The sequence below is a fragment of the Apostichopus japonicus genome, chromosome 8 (assembly GCF_037975245.1).
Source record: "Apostichopus japonicus isolate 1M-3 chromosome 8, ASM3797524v1, whole genome shotgun sequence".
NCBI lineage: Eukaryota > Metazoa > Echinodermata > Holothuroidea > Aspidochirotida > Stichopodidae > Apostichopus > Apostichopus japonicus.
In genome coordinates, this window is record NC_092568.1 from 30737501 (window position 1) to 30759345 (window position 21845).

Genomic DNA, 21845 nt, shown 5'->3' on the forward strand with positions numbered 1-21845 from the left:
TTTTCTCTTTAAATTTGCTTCTATGTTTAAAATTCTATGTGAGATTAGCATTTTCAGTGAGATTTAATTAAGTGAACAAGTAATGTCCCCTGAATGTAATTTCTGAATTTAACGAAGTTCAGTATACTAATGAAGACACTAACAAGTAACCTCAAAACAAGCAAAGCAGAATTGCTTTAGGTAAAACTCTTTTTATAATGGAATATGGATTATAAAGGAATTCTCTTCGTGTTCACTGAAACGTAAAATTATTTTAAATGAAACTCCTTATAACGAACAATTATTTCAAAATCATTTGACAAATACGGACCTATGGGTATTTTTTTTTGGAAAACAATTCCTCTTGGTTATGTTTTGGAAAGAATTTTGAAATGAAATGATGCAGTACAACAACAACAAAAATCGCCAATGGTTTGGGTAGTGGTTAATCGACTATACATGCTAACGTTAAAGCACTATAGCGTGCAATTGATACAAGGACGGAGCTACACTTCTGGTTTAGGGGTTCAATACTTTTCTGGGAACAAACCCCACCCCCCCCCTTCCCGAACCGGACCACTTTGTATCCCTTGACATCAGTAATATTATCATGGGTTTTTTTTCTTCCTTTTACAATTTAGAGAGTCTGGTGTTTTAAAGCATTACCCGGAACCGGTATTTTATGTTGTGCCAAATTACCCTAAACAACATTTGCACTGGAATTACATCCCCCCCCCCCCAAAAAAAAAACTGATGGCAGCATGCTCCCTAGCAACAGGCTTATATTTTGTTGCATGTTCGAAAAATGTTTTTTAAATATTGTTTTCACTTTCAATCTGCATATTTTAATGACAATAGGATAAATAAACAGTTACAACGATTTATTACAAAATCATCTCTTTTCCTTTGTTTAGATTCCTGAGTTAATGCCGCCTTACGTATATTCAGTCCATCCTTGCTGTATCCATGACGACTATACCTTAGTAACCATTCCATTACCAGACTGTGATTCCGGTGTGGACCCTTCGTTTACGTATCGTGATGCCAATGGATGTAAATGCCACACCATACATGATTCAAAAACAGCATATGACTATAGGCCGGATTATTATATTGTATGAATTATGTCACGTGGAGGTTATCATAATTTGGCTCAAAATTTCAGAACCAACCTTTGGGGGAGGGGAGGGGAGGGGACCTGGACATCGAGAGCCCTGGTTCAATTAACCGGGTGAACCGCCCATTGTTATTTCTCTGTTTATAACACAATCTAACCAAACTCGTTTAGAAAATTGTTATTCCATCTCTGGATATAGAATACTATATGCTCCAGTTCATGCAGTTTTGTGGGGGAGGGGGTGGGGGAGATATTGAAGCTTGTTTTCCAAGTGACCGAGAATGTGTATGAACAACTTATTATGTGTTGTTTTTCTTTGTCAGGTGTTTGAAAATTTATCTTGTTTAGACTGGTATTAGTTTTCTCGAAATAGTAGCAAAAAGATGTAACCAAAATTGATTGTAGGGGAAAACGGTGATTGTTAAATAGTCTACATCTTTCTTAAAATTTGCGATATAGTGGAAGAAGAAGTATAATAAATACGGTAAACAAACAATATGTAGCGAAATAGCTCCTAACGTTTTTTTGGTAAATGCTACCACTACAGCTGTGCACACAAAACTGCTATATCAGTAGGCCATAGTGAAAAGTACGCTTGCATGCATGAGATGTGTAAATTGTTTCAAAAATTGAAATATTGAGATTCAAAAATTGCTTTGCAGTGCCGATAGAAAACCATTTTATATCTAATGCCAAATTTTCTTCTCGTTTTATTAGTTTATTTATTCAGCTTTTTCTTTTGGTTTAAAAAAAAATGATTTAAAAATGATTTTAGCAAAGTCCTTTACTTTAGTGCTCACTCATTAGTGTTCACATTTTACATCTCCAACTTCATGTTCTTTTCAACTAACTTACAAGACTTGAGAAAAACAGTTAAGCATAAGATATCGTGTCATCAATTCATTATTGGATAGTTCCATTGAATGTTACATTAATTGCATATACACGCTAGTTCGGGGAACGGGAGACGTCCACGGGTGGGGTAAGTGGTACAGCCGAGGGGGGGGGGGGAGCTACGGTCAATTAAAGTGTTCGGTAAAATATAGAATAACGTATCCTCATATCATAGTATACATAAAGAAAAATGAACACTTGAAAAACGAATCCGATGACATAAATGTCACTCCCCAATCCCTACCCTTCCCTTACCCCTCTCCTGACTGTGATGCTCCAAAAGGGGAACCTGTCTTTTCTTATGGTCGGTTGTTGTAGCAGGTTGACATTAAGATGAACTTAGGCAAATACATTAAACGTTTATAGTAAACTTCTTTCGCTCTTCCCACAATCCTCCCTGCGCCCCCAACCGCCCCCCAATACCCACCACCCGCCTACATTCCCGTGTCCTCTTCATGCTCTCTACTATAGCTCAACCGTCTCCTCGTGCCTATAGTTCTAATTATGTTCAGTAGATACTTGTTACTTTGTATAGTAAATGTGTCAAACAGTATTAGTCTTTCAGCTAACAATACATGCAGATAGCTTTTATTTTCCATTTAATAACTTTTATCGGTTTCTTTCTGCTTAGTGACGGGTGGGGGAAAACATGTTACAATAGCATTGATTGTATCAGAGAACAACGTATGTTACATGTCAATGATATAGTCTGTATAATGCAAGCGTAATAAGTATAGACAAGTAATACTATAGTACCATAAACTTGAAGGACCCCCCCCCCACCCCTCCAATGGGTCGAACAGGGTAGGGTTACACCTATCATATTTATAGTAAGAAAGGTAATATGAACCAAGGACATTATATCTAATGTATTGTTGATAATACATCAAAATGTTACATTTCACAGTAATTTCCAATGTTTTTTTAAAAATAAATATTGAAGCCTGACGAGTCGGGCAGAGCCCGAAGTAGGCTTACAACCCCATGCAGATTAGCAGTGTCAATTACGGGACCCGAGGAAGTATGGAATGAAAAACAGTCATGTATCTTAATTTTCACAACGTACGGTTCGGTACTCATGATAAGAATATAAATCGTTTCAAAAACCGGAGCCAGGTGACAAACTTGTCCCCGGGGGTCGATTTAAGTCTCGACGCCTCTGTGAGGTATATGTATGTAATGAAGTGTTTATACTTTATAGTGAAAGGTGCAATCAGTCGGGTAGGTGACTCATACTTGTCACATGAGCTATGTTTGTACTTAGACAATGAGCCTCCATTCTGTCGAATTCTGCCTACAAATATAATGACAATCTTCAAAAACTAACCTACAAAAATAACGCTTGTCTATCCTATTTTAACCTTGCAAGGAAACCTATAAGAAGATCAAAAACAAAAACGAACGAATCTAAAAGATTGCCTATATTTTCATGACAGTATATACAACTTAATCATCATTACGTTGCAATATACTGACAAAACCACGCGAATGTATGAAGCACAGACCTTCAGAAATGTGAGTTGTGGTTGTTTGAAACAGAAAGGAGTTCATTAGACAATATTGGGTTAGAGTAATTACCTAATGAATTAAGCCTTAACAGAAAATAAAAAATCCATGGTGACCGTACAACGTCCTTGAAATCAATATAGAATAGCGATAAAAATTATTGCGTTCAAATTTTGTTGAAGTTAAAGTATAATATTTTCTGAAAGACGAAATTTCTTAATTTCTTTATTAACGATATCTGAGTTATACACAAATCCATTCAAGAAAAACCACCGATAATCCTAGCGTAATAAGAACGTTAAAGAGACTATGAAGTTTAAAGTATAAACAAAAAATCAAGCATATAAATTTGGTGTATTTCACGAAAACGTAAATTATTTAATATATTTTGTTCATTTAATGTTCTTTTCATCCATTTTGCATCACTGGAAACATTTTCTTTATTATGTCTCTCTCTTTGGGGGGGGGGGGGGTAGGAGGAGAATACTGTTACCCAAACGTTACGTAATGTACTAAGTGTTCCTTTTTCTCCCACATGTTGGTTTCATATTCTGACCTGTTTACGTTTTTATCGTCCAAGAAGTATGTGTGCTAGAAGAATTAGAAAAACACCGCAGAGAACTCAAACAACTCGTCTTTTCTTCATTATTTGTTTCTTTTTCGTATTTAAAATGTCAAAAACAAAAAATAAGACCAACCTCGCCGTAAAGAAGTTTGCTATAAATATCTCTTCTTAAAAATAGAGCAGATAATGTTGTAAATTATTTGTTCTTTGTGTAGAAGCATGTACGTCTTTCGCAACGTCTGTCGCAATGTCTCCAAGTAGACTGATCAAATAATTATACTAAACAGATGCAAAGAATGTATCGTGTTACTGATTAAAACAGTAATTTATCAGGAACTACTTTGCCTAAGAACCAACCTTTACAACCGTCCCGTTCGCATTTTTTTTTTAACATTGCTTATTCTTAATGTCAATCATTTCTGTTCGGTTTAATCAGTGAATGTTGATAAGAGATGTAAGCCTTTTGTGTATAACACAAGAAAGGGATTGTGTAACACATCGGAAACATTCACCGTACAAATTTGAATTTGATATGAACCGGTTATTCCTGTTTGAGAGGATTACTTTACCGTTTACCGTTTGACTTGAAGCTTACGAAGATAGGATAAACGTGTTCACGAAGTGATCGAGTTTACTGCGGTAATGAATTATTAACTATACTTCCTTCACTGTCTCAAAACCAGAGGAGACGGTAAAGGGTGCAATCAGGTGGAGGTGGGAGGGGGTACAGACCTCGAGGAACAGGGGCACACGTGAATCTCATTTGAGGATACATACCACACAATCACCTACAAATATCCCAATAGAATGAATCCGCAATATGTGCATTTTTGTAGCACAAATTCGGTACTAATTTGAAAGTGTTTCAACAAGGCGGCACATCATGAAAACCCTATATACGGTAATGTAGCAAAAGACACTTTGGATGAACATGAGGGTATGGGGGAGTGGGGAAGTGGGGGCATGGGGGCATGGGGGCATGGGGTGTAGGGTTTCCGGGAAAGGTAGCTCCTACTTTGCTACAATGTTTGCTGTCAAAAACCAAATTTAATTATTCACCGGGGGAATCTGAAAGTGTTCGAATACTACTTCCATCGATTTTTCTTTGCGAGGGGTCGGGCGGGGTAGGGCGGTATAGGGCTGACGTCTTTATCTTTTTGTACTCAACATTCCCTCAGTCATTTATCCGTGCTTTTACAACCGTGCATTTATTGTTCCATCTCTATCGATGAGCTTTCGTCAATATTTTGTCAATATTATGGAAACTTTCTCATTTGGATCAATAAGGATAAAAATTGTTCCACTTTTCAAGACATCAATGTTGAAATGTTTATTGCTTTAGGGGCGTAGAAGCTAAGAAATATACTTGACGAAATTTGAGACTATGATTTCTCTTTCAAACTTGAAAATCGCTACGAGAAAATATGAAATATCTGAAAATGTTGCAGCATACGGCAGCTTCTTTAACCCCATGGAACTTGGCGAGGGGGTCTTCTCCTTCGTTACCCCCTGTACTCCAGGCCGTGACTAGTGTATCCCGACCTCCTCAGAAAGAAAAACCTTCAATACAACTCTGAGTAGTGATACATGTTAAAAAGGTAACATCAAATGTTAAATGCCCTTCCTAGAGAAAGCTGTATATACTTTCAAATTCCATCAGGAAAAATTCACCTATACAACATTTACATCTCGGACACGTCTAAATGTCCATAGTGCACTCTAACCTTATAGATCACCAATATGTTTAACATGTTTAGACTACTAAGAAAGCTAAATACATTCCATTTGGTTGTAACCATCTTGGTATCTGTTAAAAATTCTTTGTTTTCTCTTTAAATAATACCTCCAGAAGAAATTTCATTGACATATTCTCGAGAGAAAACGTTCTTCTTTTCGATCCAAAATTCAACACTTCGTTTTACAATTCCGTTCACACCAATGACGTTTCTACGGTTTGATTTCAATTTCTATCAGCACAATATTTTAGCTGACTCTTTCTATAACTCAATTGAAACGTTCAGTTTTCTTCACACCTTTGACGATATAATGGTTTATCACCATTCTCATATCATATTTTTTTTTATATATGCTATTTAGATGACCTTTACGATACTAACAACAATTAGCCCATTAATCGATAAATCAATAATTCGATAAATCGTTGTTAGCCATATCTTTTAATATATGTCTATAGGGAACGAACAAGGTGATATATATCTTTGCACAGAAATAATTCTGCAAATTGTGTTTTCGCTGTTTCTTTTTGTCTTAATTATATGAAACGTCATTCAAAATGGTCTGATGCTTCCGTGTGTTGATCTTCTTGAACACTATCCGGTTAAATATCGTGATAAGTTCATTATACAAAATATGTGTTCATTTGAAATGACGTTCGCTTTGTTCTAAATATGGAGGTCCTTTGAGAATCCTCTTCTATGACGCCACTTCACCCCCATCCCCACCGCCACCCGTTCCTCTTTATTTCTCATATCGTTATACCATTATGCATAGATCGATATCCAAGGAACGCTGCACTTCTCAGAAAGAGAGATACATAAAGTACAAGGATTCAAAATTGACAAGTTTTGTTGATATTAAAACATGAATTATAACAGCAAACTCACGGTCGGATCACTTCAGGAAACATTTTAGTCTTTATATGTGATAATCCAAGAAAACAGCAAATAATAAGTGCTGGTAATGTTTCTACATGTATTTTTTTCTCCATATATTAAATCTATATTATATGTCTTTAAAATATCCTAAAACTCTAAGATGCTCCTCTAAGGTTACACTAATGATGACGTCAGGCCTATGAAAAAGTTCAGAGAACCTTTTTGGTTTGGTTGAGTTATAAGAATTTATCAAACGGTGGATTAACATTAACATTTACACCTGTACTGCATAGGGAACCGATGACATTGTCAATTAAGCCTCAAAACGAGCATTCCAGACGTCTTCGGCATATTTTTCTTAAAGCTGGATCTCTTGATAATTAGGATATAGCTCTATGGAAACGTTACTTTACTAGCACTCAAAATAGTCTTTACTTGGATTCTAACATATTAAGACTAAGATTCTGCCTAAAGTCATCTTTTAATCAGTGTAGAGAGGATTGGCTAATGTTTTGTAAGAGTAACGGGAGCTGAAACGAGGACTTCACTGACTACCTCGTGAATTTTAGCAAACAAATTATCTTTGTTCTGTAAACTGTTTAAATCGCTATTTAGCAGTCTGTTCGTGTTGAAGATCATGACGCAAATAATGACTCATATATACACGTTGTACTTAACAGTATCAGTATGACTACCAACATCTGTGTCATGATACAAATGCCCTTTATCTAGATTAATAGACTTGGTCGGTTTCAAGGCAAATGTATTACACGTTCATAGGTTAACAAGCTTGCTATGGGTGACATTAATTACTTCATATAGGCTATACCCCTTGAGTATTGCAGTTCCTATCATATGCACCCAGGGGCATAACCAGATCTATGTCATAAGGAGGAGGGGATACGCTGTTATGTGATAATTTAGTCCCGGGGGAGGGGTCTAAGGGTGGGATGAAAATCACCATTTCATATGTAGGGTGCATAGATGCAAAATGGTGCTGTATTTTGCAACTTTTGAAACAATATTGAATGTTGTACTGCTGGGGTGGGCAACCTACGGCCTGCGGGCCACATGTGGCCCGCCGGTGATTATTTTGCGGCCCGTGAGATGTCTCAAGAAAAGAAAAAAAAACAATCTATTTTACATCATCACAAAAAAACGAGCTAGCTGCTTAGAATTTATCAGCACTAATGATGCTGCAGGTAGGCCTATACCCCATTAATTATCAACTGTACTGTATTGACATTATGTTTTGTGAATACGATATAGTACACACACCTATTGCTTGAAAGTCCTCGTAATAAAAGGTTTGAAATCATCAGCACGTTGTTGGTGAGTTGCGGCCTAGTCAATTTTTCACTCCTTATATCTGGCCCATTCATTCAAAAAGGTTGCCCACCCCTGCTAGTGTACTGTATACATGTGATATCTTTATGTATACAGTGGAGTCTATTCACTAGGACATTTGTTTGATGTCACTACGGCGAGTAGGGGAGGGGGGGCTGGGCCACCGGATTTTAGTTACGTGTGGGAAATTATAACTTCGCTTACTGAGTTGCATATTAAATTATTAAGATGAATAATATAAGATGAAATAAAATGTCAGTGTAAATTTTCCATCACACACTCTAAATTCTTTCGTCAGATATATCAAAACTGCAGAAATTTTAATATGTAATAAAATAGTGCATGTTGAGATAAAATAGTCAACAATTTCAGATAAAGCAGTCGAAAGTACCACTTGCTCCTAATAATTCCTTTTTATATTTAAATACAAAGAGTAAAAACTGAAGACAAGAAAACCAGGAAGATAAAAAGTCGAAACTTCGGATCAGTTCTAAATTTTCCGAAACAGAAGACAAAATCTTCGTCAAAATTTCGAGAAATTTAGAAATTCTGATACGCGATAGAGGATATTTGGAGATAAAAAGTTGAAACTGCCAACATTCCGTATGGGCCCTGCACCGTTCTAACATTTAAATACAAAAAGAGGGTTTTTTGGGGACTCATTTGCAGAAAGATTTTTTTTTGCCACTACTCTAACATTTTGGACCACATTGGACCAAGGTTGTGACAAGACCAAATCTTGACAACTTTTCACAAATTCTCTTCTAATATATGTATCAGGTTTGGAAAAGTTCCTTCATCTATTAAAGAGTCTATCTAATATCACATAAATGTGATGCAACAATCTCTGAATCAGTGACGTCATATGTTTGGAAAGAAGGGGAACTGAATCAACATTTGGAGGGCACAGAACGCGCATAATGCAATGTGGCAAGGTGCGAGAACTAAGCGGCTTGGTGTCCGCCCTCGTGTTCGCCCACCATAAGGCCCTAGTGAGGTCAAGGAGAGACACCCCCCCCCCCATCTTTGTGGTTTTCATCGCTTGCAGATCTTATATCAGCTTCAAATCAGCATTTTTATAGTAAAATGTCGTCAGACTGTGTATATTCCTTTCTCTATATTTTTGGACAAGGAAATTGCCCAATAATTTTTTTTTTTTTTTTTGCAGGAGAGGGTTTTTTTTATCAGGGTGTCACCGAACATGAGGGGGGGGGGACTTGAGTTGCCACGGCCCCAAAATTGACAGAATTTCATGTAAACGTGCCGGTTTTGTTCACCTTCTTGTCTCGGATTGATGGTGATTTAGTCTATATTAGACGAGCCCTCTGCACGGCCCTATATTGGGTAGAGGAATTGGGAGAACTATCACGATGTGAAGTTGAAGGTATAAAAGATTTCCAGCAACAATTGGGTAAAAATAAGGAAACAAAACCAAAATGTTTGCATACTTTTCCTAATAAATCAATATGATTCATGTTTGTAAAACTGAAAATCTTTTAATGCCGTGACCAGAATGGGGACCCAATTGCTCCACTGGGGTAACACACTGTGGGTAGGGGTCCAAGGCCCCTTGTCCCATGCAATTAGTGTGTTGAATAGACCCTGCGTGCACGCACCATGTAAAAATATAGCAATGAGCGGGACTGAAAAAGCTTCATTGCTGTAACTTACTCAACATATATCTTTAAATGCAACATCGTAAGGGACTCATGTTAAATTGAGTATCCAAGGATATTTGTTGTAGGTTACTTGCGCTTTGACATTCCAGGCAAATGCTATATTTTGTTATACTTTATATATACTTTATTGGGGATTTCATATAAGGAAGACATTGAAAAATACTTTTACGGTCACATTGGTTTTCTACTAAAACTTGATTGTACCTCGATGACGACATAAGACGAAATATATTGCCTATCGTGTTAGACTCGTTAAGATATATACCGCTAGGTGTCTTCAATGATTGCATATAGCAACAGAACGGAAAAAAAAGCCTGTAGTTTATGCAGTGGCTGTCAAACTCAATTATGATTTCATTTTATTCACCGCGGGGAAGACAGGTTGATAACCGTATCAGAAATTATCCGAAATCGTTGATAATTTACCAATTTCAAGACCAATTCACGAAGATATTTTGTTTTTATAACGGAATTGAGCGCTAGGAATGTTGGTGACAGATGACAATTTTGTCGAAAATTGGGTTAATTTGGTCGTAATATTTTATAAAAGATACAAGTCTAAGTACAGAGAGATAACAACAGAAGAAAAAAATTAAACAAGAAATTAAAACAAGGGTATAGAAACTGTAATCGAGGAAAAGTAAAAAACGGAAAAGAGAACATTCTACACAATAATTACTTTCGATGTTTCAAATGGTGGAAAATAATCAATTTACGAAATATTTACACCGTTAGTTCACGTTTCAAGATGAGCTCATTTGATTAGCAAATGCGCAACCTTTCCTGATCAGGAGAAAATTTAAAATGTTAAAGGTGATATATAGGTGAACCTGCACAGTTATGGTGCACAATGATTCTTGGGATATATATTAAAAAATTTTAAAAATAATGCTAATGGAGTTTAATAGAAACATGTGGAAAGAATATTAAATTGGCACAAAAACTATTGCGGGACTATAGTAACTGACTAGAGAAATATGTTAAAAATAATAGTGACTGTGAATAATTTGAGAATCTCAGAGAATTTAATTATTTTGACAACTTTTTGATTTTTTTAACACTTTGAAATCTGGTGTAATTGCTGATGACATTCAAGGATACAGTAAATTAGTAAAAGTTCTAACAAAAGCAGGTGGCTGCGTCTTTATAGATCAATACCCCATATTCATAGCATTTTATGGCAAAGTTATGAATATTTCAAAATGTGCTGATATTTTGTGGAAGCAGTTAGCAAAAGCAGAGTTATGGAGGTCATATAGAGGCAGTTGAGCTGGAAAAAAATGGATTTACAAATCATTGATCTATTAAGCAAAATAACTTCCTAGCCAAAAAAAAAGAGAAAGGTTACGTTCCATTTCCTGGAACAAAGGAGGGTCTCGGCTAGAAATATTCTGTTACATCTCAGCTATAACAACATATCGGGACTCGGTTTTCGAATAACAATGTAGAATTTTTGTTCTTCATTACCATACAGAAGTGTCACATGCATAAACTGCCACTGAATATCCAACAGGTCACTTACAAACCGCCGCATCCATATACAGTTTATCTTCCAAAGATGCTAAACAATTTTTCTCATGATATGTCCATTTTACGTGTATTAAATCAGAGAACAACACGATACCTCACACGGCGATTAATCAACCAAATGGACTTTGTTTTTACAGAAAAAACATCTGTTCTGGTTCTTTTTCTTTCGTTCGTTATGTTAAGCTTCATTTCTGCATGGTTACTTTTAATTTATTAATAATGTTTGCAGGTTTCACGTTACACAAGGTTTACCTTCAATATCTCTAAGAAAATTCATTACCAGATATTGGTAATTATACTGTCAACCTTCATTTTACGAGAATTCTCTTTTTTTTAGTGATATGTTTAAAAGTTAAGTTATTGACGTCAATGTGATCCTTGTGTCCACGCAGCATGTGAATTTCTCTAGAAAACAGGTCGTAAAGTGCTTTACTGAGAAACATTTCACTGAGTGATCAAAACCATAATAATTTTAGTAAAAGCCCAAAGCAATTTTTTCTAAACAATGTTATTGACACTCCAATTCATACGAAAGGAAATAAGCAATAATCCATCCGTGTGCCTGTCTCTCAGAGAGTAAAATTCAGGTGATTTTTAACCTACATGCAATTTTTTTTGGGAAACATTGTCAATAAACAAACCGTGTACAGACACACATGCACTTATTGACAGAGCCAACCCCCCCCCCCCCTCCCCACCTAAAAAAATCATGCTGTCGAGTGTATATCGGTGCTTAGGAAAATATGTAAATTGTTTGCAGATAATCCAACATCATCATCATCGTTTTCTCACAGAGAAATTTATCAACCTACGCAAAGTATGTTGATCGTTGGAACGCCAAATTGGCAAACAATTTCGTTGCTATGTATTTTGTAGTTCTTGTCAATGCTTTCTAATTATGTTGTTGTTCAAACTAGTGTTGTCGCCTGCAAGTGAGTTGTTCTTACTTAAACTGAACAATTTGGTACCGTATAACAAAATTGAAATTCGTTGAAAAATTGGTATTGATTCGTTAATTTGGTGAGTATCGATAAAGTATTCTTGAAACACAGTTTGTTATTCGTTTCCAGTTAACGCCCTTTTTTTTCAAATAAAGTAAGGTGACCCTAAATACGTTCACTCTTAAAATAAAACATTGGGTATATACTTTACTTAAGTTTGGGCTACGTATGTATCCAACCAAAACTGGTTAAAATTTATCCCAAAAATGACTATAAATTACGAATGCCCTAACCTAAATATAGCTGCCAAAAGGTGATTTATTTGCCAAAATTCTGTGGATGCAACACAAAAGTCAGTAGGAAAACGTCATACTTTTATGATCTCTAATGATATGTTTGCAATTCGTTAAATATATTTCAAGGACACATAATGTTGATTGTTATCTATAATGGTGTTGAATTATTAATAGATTCACATTAACATCTAGTCCTACACTGAGGAGCTGACGTCATCATCTCTTTGGCCTTAAGGGAGCATTCCAGAGACTTAGCGTAATTTAAAGGTGAATACTTTGAAATCCTCGATAGCATTGGTTTGATACACAGTGTTGAGTGAACTGTTTGCCCATTTTTTTAGAATATTGCTTCTTACATATTAGTACGATGTTCCATGTCTAAAATTCCTCAATTTCCTCTCTTGTATATCTGCTTTTGTTGTTGCTGATAATTTCTTTTCCTTTTGGCGTTCCATGTTATACAGTTTAGCAGCGGTATAGACTATAAGATTCAGCGTTAATATGCAGTGACAAACTGAAACCGTAAAATGGAACTTGCAAATGAATGGAAGGTATTAGGAAGCTGAGAGGTATATATATATGTGTACAATACTGTCCCCTGCAGAACGGGGGTGTTAATCTAATTCGTGTTACTTTCATCTTGCCTGTGCTTAACATAGGGACATACAAACTGTTTGTATGTATGTATGTATGTATGTATGTATGTATGTATGTATGTATGTATGTATTTTAGATCCTCCTGCAAGCAGGAACTCGCGAAGAAGCCTCATTGGCTTATCAAAGCCGCAAGCTGACCGAAGTCAGTCTCTTACATTCATATTTAACGTCCATGATTATGAATTGTCAATTGTCAACAACTCCTTATTTGGACGACATACATTAATCTTGGAGTGACTCGAACCGGGGACCTTATGATTGGAAGGCACCGGCGTTAACCACTGAGCTAACAAACCACTGAACACGACAATATATCTTAACATATATCTGTAGGATAAGGTGCAGTTAGTCTTACAGTGTATGCAAGGGTTTTTATATACTATAGTGGAGAATGGTGTGTGTGTTGGTGAGGGGGGGGGGGGGGCAACTCAAGTTGTGGGTAAGGTCAAGTTGCTCCTCCTCAAGTTCAGTAATGCCCCTGCACATGCACCACCATACACCCTTTATATATACCACCTTACTGTATATTCGATGAAACAGTGGACTAATGGAATATTACAATACTTCGGACAGACTCCTTCTCTATCCCAAGTGAGTTTCCGGCTGCGGAGGTAACAAGACAGACGTATATACATTGTGGGTGTCAGTCTTCTTGGATTCTAAGAAAGAATCTGATGCAAGATAAGCTTACATCACTGTGTATATATTTTGTTCGTTACTATACCAATAAATTGCATCCAAAGCACACAATGATATGGCAAATATGCAACCTGTAAAATACGACACACTGCTCATATAAACTATAAAGAGAATTAATGGCCTGAACTTTGATCACATAAAAATACCACGTTATGTGGTTCGTTCCATCGGGTTTAGTATAATTCTGTTTCGTTCAATTAAATCCAATTGGAAATGAGTGGGTGGGGATGGGGTATATCGTCATAAATACCTTGACATGTATGGGACCTAACCAGAGTGTTCATTTCCGTTCTGGAATGGCGTTTCAATTGCGTTACTGTCTAGCTATGAATAAAATCTAGAGTGACTGTGGCTATCTGCAAGCCAAATGTGCATCCATTTACTTTGTTTGATAATTACTTTGCATTTAGATTGAAAATTATGACGCGGCGTTAAAAAAACAAAACTAGGGAACAACTCTTAAGAATGTCTAAGATCACACTCTTAGTATTGACAGTATACTTTCTTCCTGAGCCAATCCAATCCTAGTTTCGACAACTTAAAATTGCATTGAAGTTTCTGTGACGTCATAATAGTAAACGGATGTTTTAATTGCAAAAGGTTATGATATGAATGCACTTACATTGCTATATACATTAATTATATAAGTAGAAACAAAGAACTAGAAGAAAAACTACAGAAAATCGTTCTAGTTTACACAGCTGATGATTCTACCAAAATTATTTCCCTCCATTAATTTTTCCATCCCCATTGCTTTTAAATGTGACGTGTCTCAATTAATTGCTCAATTGACTTACACACTATGTTCGTCGCTTACCAAGGTCGACAGAGCACATAGGCCTATATCAAAAATCTCATGCATCTGCGGGCACGTCTTACGCACCATAACAGATATATGCCGATAGTTTGGAGGCTATAAGGATATACTTGTAAGTTTTCGCCTTCAATCCTCATAATATTTTACACCATCAGCAGTTCATTTCATACTGTAAAACTTCAATGGTTTCCACATTACATGCATATATATATATATATGTATATATATATGTATGTATATATATATATGTATATATATATATGTATAGATATATATATATATATATATATATATATATTCTATAAGGCAGGCAAATGGAGAGAACGCAACACACGAGAGTTGCCACAAGGCTTATGATAAACGGTTTTTCTCTTCTTGGCTCAGTCAAACATCAAAATGGTCGTGATTGAAATCGTAGTGAGTTGGAAAATCAAGAACAGTGAATAAATTTCCAGCCTCCCACCGGAATTCGAACCCGGGCCTCCCGCTTTATATGCGGACACCCTAACCACTAGGCTATGGACGCTGATTGTATGTCCAGAGGTTCGAAACTCCGGTGAAGAAGGTCGTAATTCCACTGTAGGCGTTTGCCACCTGTATCGAACAATACTAGTTCTGTTTTGGTGACATAAACAATTTTACACGAAAGATTCATCTAAATGTAATCTGCTTCGATAAAGATTTAATAACGATTTCTACACAAGGACGAAAGATATTGAGGATTCACAGTTTTTCTATACCTTTCAATATTTGAAACTAGTTTCCAAAGGCAAAGTCTTTATTCAGGTGATGTTGTGGTTAATACGGAATATGAGTTGACCAAGAAAAGGATTTTTTTTTATATTTATTATATTGTTAACGAAGATTTGTGCAAATTTCTCAAAATATTTTCGTCCAATTTTATATGAAAGGAAGTTTAATCTAAACGTAATTTGAAATCTCCGCAAGAATAAAACTAACGATTTAAACATGTACAAAGGAGGACGCATGCCTGATTCTATTTTGCCTCTATTCAGTTCTTATCTTCAAGGTTGTTTTATTTATACTTCTCAATACTTGAAACTAGTGTCAAGGCGGAATCATTTCTTTTGAAAAGTGGTTTTTCCTCTAAATTACAAAAGATGAACATGTGAAGACAAGTAAGTTCTTTTTCTCTTTCAATAAAATTTAAATTCGCATGAAATAGAACAACATTCTGATTACGCACCAATTAGTCTTGTACAATATTATCAAGTGAAGTTTGAACCTTTTATGCATCTGAAGCAGTTCAAGAAAGTGACTGGACTAAATATTCTAATAAACAAACCAGTATAGGTCAGTACCTCAGATGCAACACAAACGTCAGTAGGAAAACATCAGACTTTTATGTTCTCAAATGACATGTTCGCAATTCGTTATATATTTTTCAAGGACACATAATGTTGAATGTTATATATAATGGTGTTGAATTATCAATAGATTCACATAAATATTAAGTCCTGCACTGAGGAGCTGACGTCATAATCTCTTTGGCCTTAATGGATCATTCCAGATACTTAGCGTAATTTAAAGGTGTATAATTTAAAGGTATATATATATATATATATATATATAGGGCCTATACCTTGAAATCCTCGATAGCAGTAGAAATATTACTAGCCCTCCGGGTGTTTTTCTTTAAACTGTAACGAATCATGCCTTATATTCTGCCTAAAGTCAACCTTTGAATGATACATCATAAATTCGAATATATATATATATATATATATATATATATATATATGTATATGTATATATATATATATATATATATGTCTTCATGAATAAAACAAAATTCTGATCACGCGATTGAATTTAAGACATTGTTTTTTTTTAAATCAACACTAATTAGTTAACAGCAGTCTAAAATCAAGATCCCTGTTATATATTACATATACAGAAATTACTTTCTACTGCTAATTTCTCAGGCTGAAAATGTCCAAGTTCGCACTTAACTTGTTTACAGAATGTTCTCATCATTTTGTCATTCATTCGTGAGCTAATTTGCATAAACCAACTTCAACTAGGCTAATGTTGTGGAGAAAATTTTCACGAAAAAAATTTTTTTTTTTAATGGACTCGTGTGTGCACTTATAATGCACCTTAATCCTCTCATTGCTCTTTCCTTCCATCTTATCTCTCCTTTGTAGTGTCTATAGATTCTGAGTCTATTCATTGTTCATTTGTCCACTTTCTGTCTGTCTGTTCCATTTTTATTTTATTTATTTATTTAGGTTTACAGTCTTGTTCAGGGCCAAGGCCCTCTCACACGACTTTACAACTTAACCCTGGTCATTGGTAACTTGTCACACCTACACACCAAAGTGTGCACAATTCAATCAATCTCTCCTGGGGCACCACAGTGCACCACAACCACGTGTCCCCGGGGGACTTCCCATAGGGTGCAGCCACAAACCGGCGCAGGCAACTATTTTTACAAGTTACCTCGCATGTCCCCATTTATACACCTGGGTGAAGAGGGGCAATGGAGATAAAGCGCCTTGCCCAAGGACACAACGCAATGATCTGGCCAGGGCTTGAACCTGTAATCCTTAGATCACAAGTCCACTGCCTTAACCACTTGACCACAACGCCCTCACATTGATGTCCATGTGTGTGTCTTAATGTGTTCTTAGTTTGTTTTCGTTTCAGTTAGCCTCTGAAGAAGATATATATATATATTGTAACACTTTCTTCTTTTGGTAGCGAGGACCAGCCGGTTCAGGATTCTTGGCCTAAGATGTTGTATTTTAATTGGCCATGGAACGAAGACAAACGCAAAATAAATCCAGAGAGAGTAAACTGTACAGTTAACACAACTTTATTTTAAAACAAAACGACTTCTTATAGTAAGGTTTAGTATGTACATGAGAACTCGAGGCGTCGTTCAATCTTGAGGCTAAGTGACCCTGAAGCCTACCATCAAGATCTTTCCTCCAACGGCAACCAGATCATACTGACCTGCCCACCCAAGCCATACATTTTATATAAATCCCTTAACAATACATAGAAATACCACAGCTATACAAATGGTGTACTTTACCTTAGAACTTTAAGCTTAAGACATAGTACTCAAATACTACAGTGCATTCCCACCATCCCAAAAACAATTGTCCTTTAGAGGGATGAATGAGATCACATGATTCGGTCCCTAGAAAATAGCACAAGTGTTACATCATTACATCACAATCCCAGGATAAGTCTTATACCACAAGCCGATCCATATAGGAGAAGCCCAAAAGCCACAATCTGGTTACAATATAAACTGGTCTACTTAATGCCAAGAGAGATAATCCCCATATAATTCCAAAGGGGATATAAACTACCACAATGGCTCAACACCGTCTACACAGAACTCCACTGTTGCTCTAAAACTTAACAGTACAGTGTTACAATACGGTGACAAACGTCTACAGTGGAATTACGACCTTCCTTACCGGTTTCGAACCTCTGGACATATAATCATCGTCCATAGCCTAGTGGTTAGGGTGTCCGCATGTAAAGCGGGAGGCCCGGGCTCGAATCCCGGTGGAGGCTGGAAATTTTTCACTGTTCTAAATTTTCCAACTCATTACGATTTCCAATTATATATATTCATTTGCCTTTGTCGTTTACCTCCATTTCATTAACATATAAAGTCTGTTCAAAGTATCTCTTTCGAGATCCGGCTTTAGGAATCACAAATGATTTCGATTTGGTTAGCATCATCTTTGATCTCTAGAGTAAGGCAAAATATGTCACCAAAACAGAACTAGTATTTTTTGATACAAACACCTACAGTGGAATTACGACCTTCCTTACCGGTTTCGAACCTCTGTACATACAATCAGCGTCTATAGCCTAGTGGATAGGGTGTCCGCGTACAGAGGGTTCGAATCCTGGTGGAGGCTGGAAGTTTTTTCACTGTTCTTGATTTTCCAACTCATTTTGATTGTCAATAAGATATATATATTTGTATGTATATATATATATATATATATATATATATATATATATATATATATATATATACTTTAAGACTTATACCATAATTAGTTTTTTGTTTTGGGTTTTTCATTTGTTTCTTTGCCGCAATTTCCAAACATCACTATCAATTGGACAGCTTGTTATCTCCTGAATGGAGATTGGATACTGCTGGAAATTTCTTTCATCTTTCCGGTGGTTAGTTTAATTTTAATAACAACAAACTTAATCCAATATTCATGAGGGGAAAAGATTCAGTATAATGTACAACGAGGGGGGGGGGTTGCTTTATGGATATCTGTTTCATCCAAATTGGATCTAAAACTGACACTTGGCTCAAAATTCTGTCGATGGTGTGAAAGATTTGGACTTTAATTTTGTTATTTTTGTTTTCGTCAAGTAAACTTGAATTCAGTGTTTGATGTTACCGCATTATACTATATGTTACCGTATTAAAGTTGTCAATAAACATAACGCACTGATAATGTTACTGCACGTGCTGACCTTAAATTTGACAAACACATTCGATATTGGAGGAAGGGGATAAGATGTTATGTCGTGCTGGTGAGTGATCTAGGGGTGAGGGATACCCCGTCTCCTTTGATAAATGGATGGTGCAGCAATGTTGCAGACTTTTCAACTGTTTAGTTTGTAATATACATGTTACATGTTTTATGTATTGTTCACTAGGCATTATTTTGTTAGATTGTGTCTGTTAGTGGGGACATGTGCCCACTTTGATTGTGTTCGGGGAGGGGGACGGGCGAGAAGGCAAGGGAAAATCCACAGAAGTATACGTAGTTGCGCCTTACGTGTATTACAAGGTAAAGATGTGTTATTACATATATACGGTATTCCATGTCGATGTTGCCATTCATCAGTTTATGTCCTTCAGTTCTTGATTTTATGCAGTTCGACCTAAATACTTTCAATGAAATATAAGAGACTCAAATTGTTTGCTTCCATAAAAGTGAACGTAATGACAAATATTGAGCCACACACCTATATAACAACAAAGATGTTATAGAGACCTTGTACATAGTCTTGCCTGAGAATTGACTTTTCAAATGTGCAGATATTACATCATGTAGGCTGCATAATGTAGGTTTATGTTAACAGTTCCGTATAAAATATATAAAAAAAAGGTTTTCTTGTCACGTTTTGCTATATATCGGTTTATTATCAGGAAATGAAATATGACATTATCTTTTTCTCCTCCAGGCTGTTTTCTTACCAATTTGCAATTTTATGAGTGTTTTCACCACGTTTTCTATATCTATATAATTCGTGTCTATCATCCCAAGTCAATGGTTTTATTAGCTTTTATACACACAACTATTTTCTTTCCGCTACTGCATTAGAAAGGTGATATATATATATATATATATATATATATATATATATACATATATATATCTTAGAATTCAATAATTGTCTGTGCTCTATTTTGACTATGGATTTCTGCCCGAGCAGTCTACATTTAATATTTAATATGATTGGAACCTCCGCCTCTCGGAAAGGATAAAGGAGTGGGTGTTACCCTGGGGTCATTGAAGCTGACTGCCATGTAAGGTGGTCTGGGGGTCAGAAAAACAAAATTAAACTTTAGACGTCAAACGGTGCATATTGAACATATTAAGACTACAAATTAGTACAGTAAATAACTACTTTTCGGATTCTGTGAGTGATGTTGAACAGGGGGAAGAGTGTAAACCCCTTCCACACACCCCTATATCCGCGCATGAATATATGTGTTAACATACCATATATGTGCCTTACGCGGTAAAAAAAAAATCACACTTATACGTCGGTATATACATGCACGTTTATCTACGTAGCGGTTTATTTCTCCACTACTGCACCATCATAACTTCTCATCCTAAGTATTCAGTTTCGCCGAACATCTTTTGAGTAATGAGCAGGAAGCAATGCATCATCATAAAAAGAAACCCAAAGTAGTAAACTACTTCTCTTCCCCTCTATCTATCTTTCTCTCTCGCTTTCATTCATTCATTTATTGTAGTATGTTTTTTATGTTTTTGAGCTTATGTTTTGTACAGAAGTCTTTGTTTCTTTCTCCGACACGCCGGGTGCTCCTGTCGGGAGTTCTCGATTCCTGGATAGAGGCGATTACTATATTTTCTGTTCCTATTGTATTTTAGAGTTATTTTGGAGGTAATTAGAAATATGACATGGATAACTGTCTTGAATAATAAAGCGATGTATTATTATTTCAATTCTTATAATGAAAACCTTCGAGTCCATTTTGTGGACTTGATACCACTGCTAGAGGTTACAAAAGAAAAGAAACATTGACATTGGGAAATGTATGCCAGCACCGTTGGGACTTGGAAGAATGCGTATAGATGATGTAAGCCCTGCAGATATACGGTGACATTGAGATATCTGCCAATCTAAAGGTAAAATGCTTCACAGGAATGGTTTATACCTGCATTGATCGTGGGCGTGTACTGAATACGTAAGAAATATTTTATATTGATTTTTAAATTTTCTGACTTAAGACTACAGAACATGTTCAAAGTGTGTGGAGGGTGTAATCTCCCCGATACATTTGGGACTATAATCTTCGAACATGTATTAACGATGTGGCCCACTTGGTTATCTGACCATGTGGCCCACTTGGTTATCTGACCATGTGGCCCACTTGGTTGTCGGACCATGTGTGGCCCACTGGGTTATCTGACCATGTGGCCCACTTGGTTATCTGATCACTTACCCTAATTCGATATAACTCTGCATTTAAAAACATATATGTATTCAGAGATTATTGTATTTCAAAACATCAAGTTATGAGCTCAGATTCAGAGAGAGAAAACAAGTATCAAGGAAAAGAGCACATATATATACTGTATCTTTGGCTAGAATGAGATTCAAACTAGTGACCTCGGGTTACCCTGAGAGACTAGTTCCAATACCTTCTAATTTCCCAGTCAGATTTTGCCCTTTTCCCTTTACTTAAAAAAGTATTATATTAGGAGGAATGGTGACCCAAAAGTCAGACCGGACGTTATAAAAAAAAAAAAATTGAATTAGGTGTCTGTAAAAGCTATGACGTAGATTATGTAATGATGACGTCACACGAATAACAAATGTTCATGATGTTGTAATAAAGCTTCAGGTGGTATTTCTTCGTCACACAGCAATCATCAACACACGTTAGAATGCATATATCGATATGTGGCGACAAAAAACAACCCGAGA

At 36.1% G+C, this 21845-nt stretch overlaps 1 protein-coding gene across 1 annotated transcript in view; it reads left to right on the forward strand.

Annotated features, from left to right (window-relative positions):
* LOC139970560 (glycoprotein hormone beta-5-like) overlaps positions 1-1427 on the forward strand; it is a 3155-nt gene extending 1728 nt beyond the window's left edge. Inside the window, exons 3-4 of the mRNA XM_071976345.1 lie at positions 894-1032; positions 1420-1427. Of these exons, the coding sequence (XP_071832446.1) occupies positions 894-1032; positions 1420-1427 (147 nt within the window). The remainder of the gene's footprint in view (positions 1-893; positions 1033-1419) is intronic.
* Positions 1428-21845: the final 20418 nt, after the last annotated feature.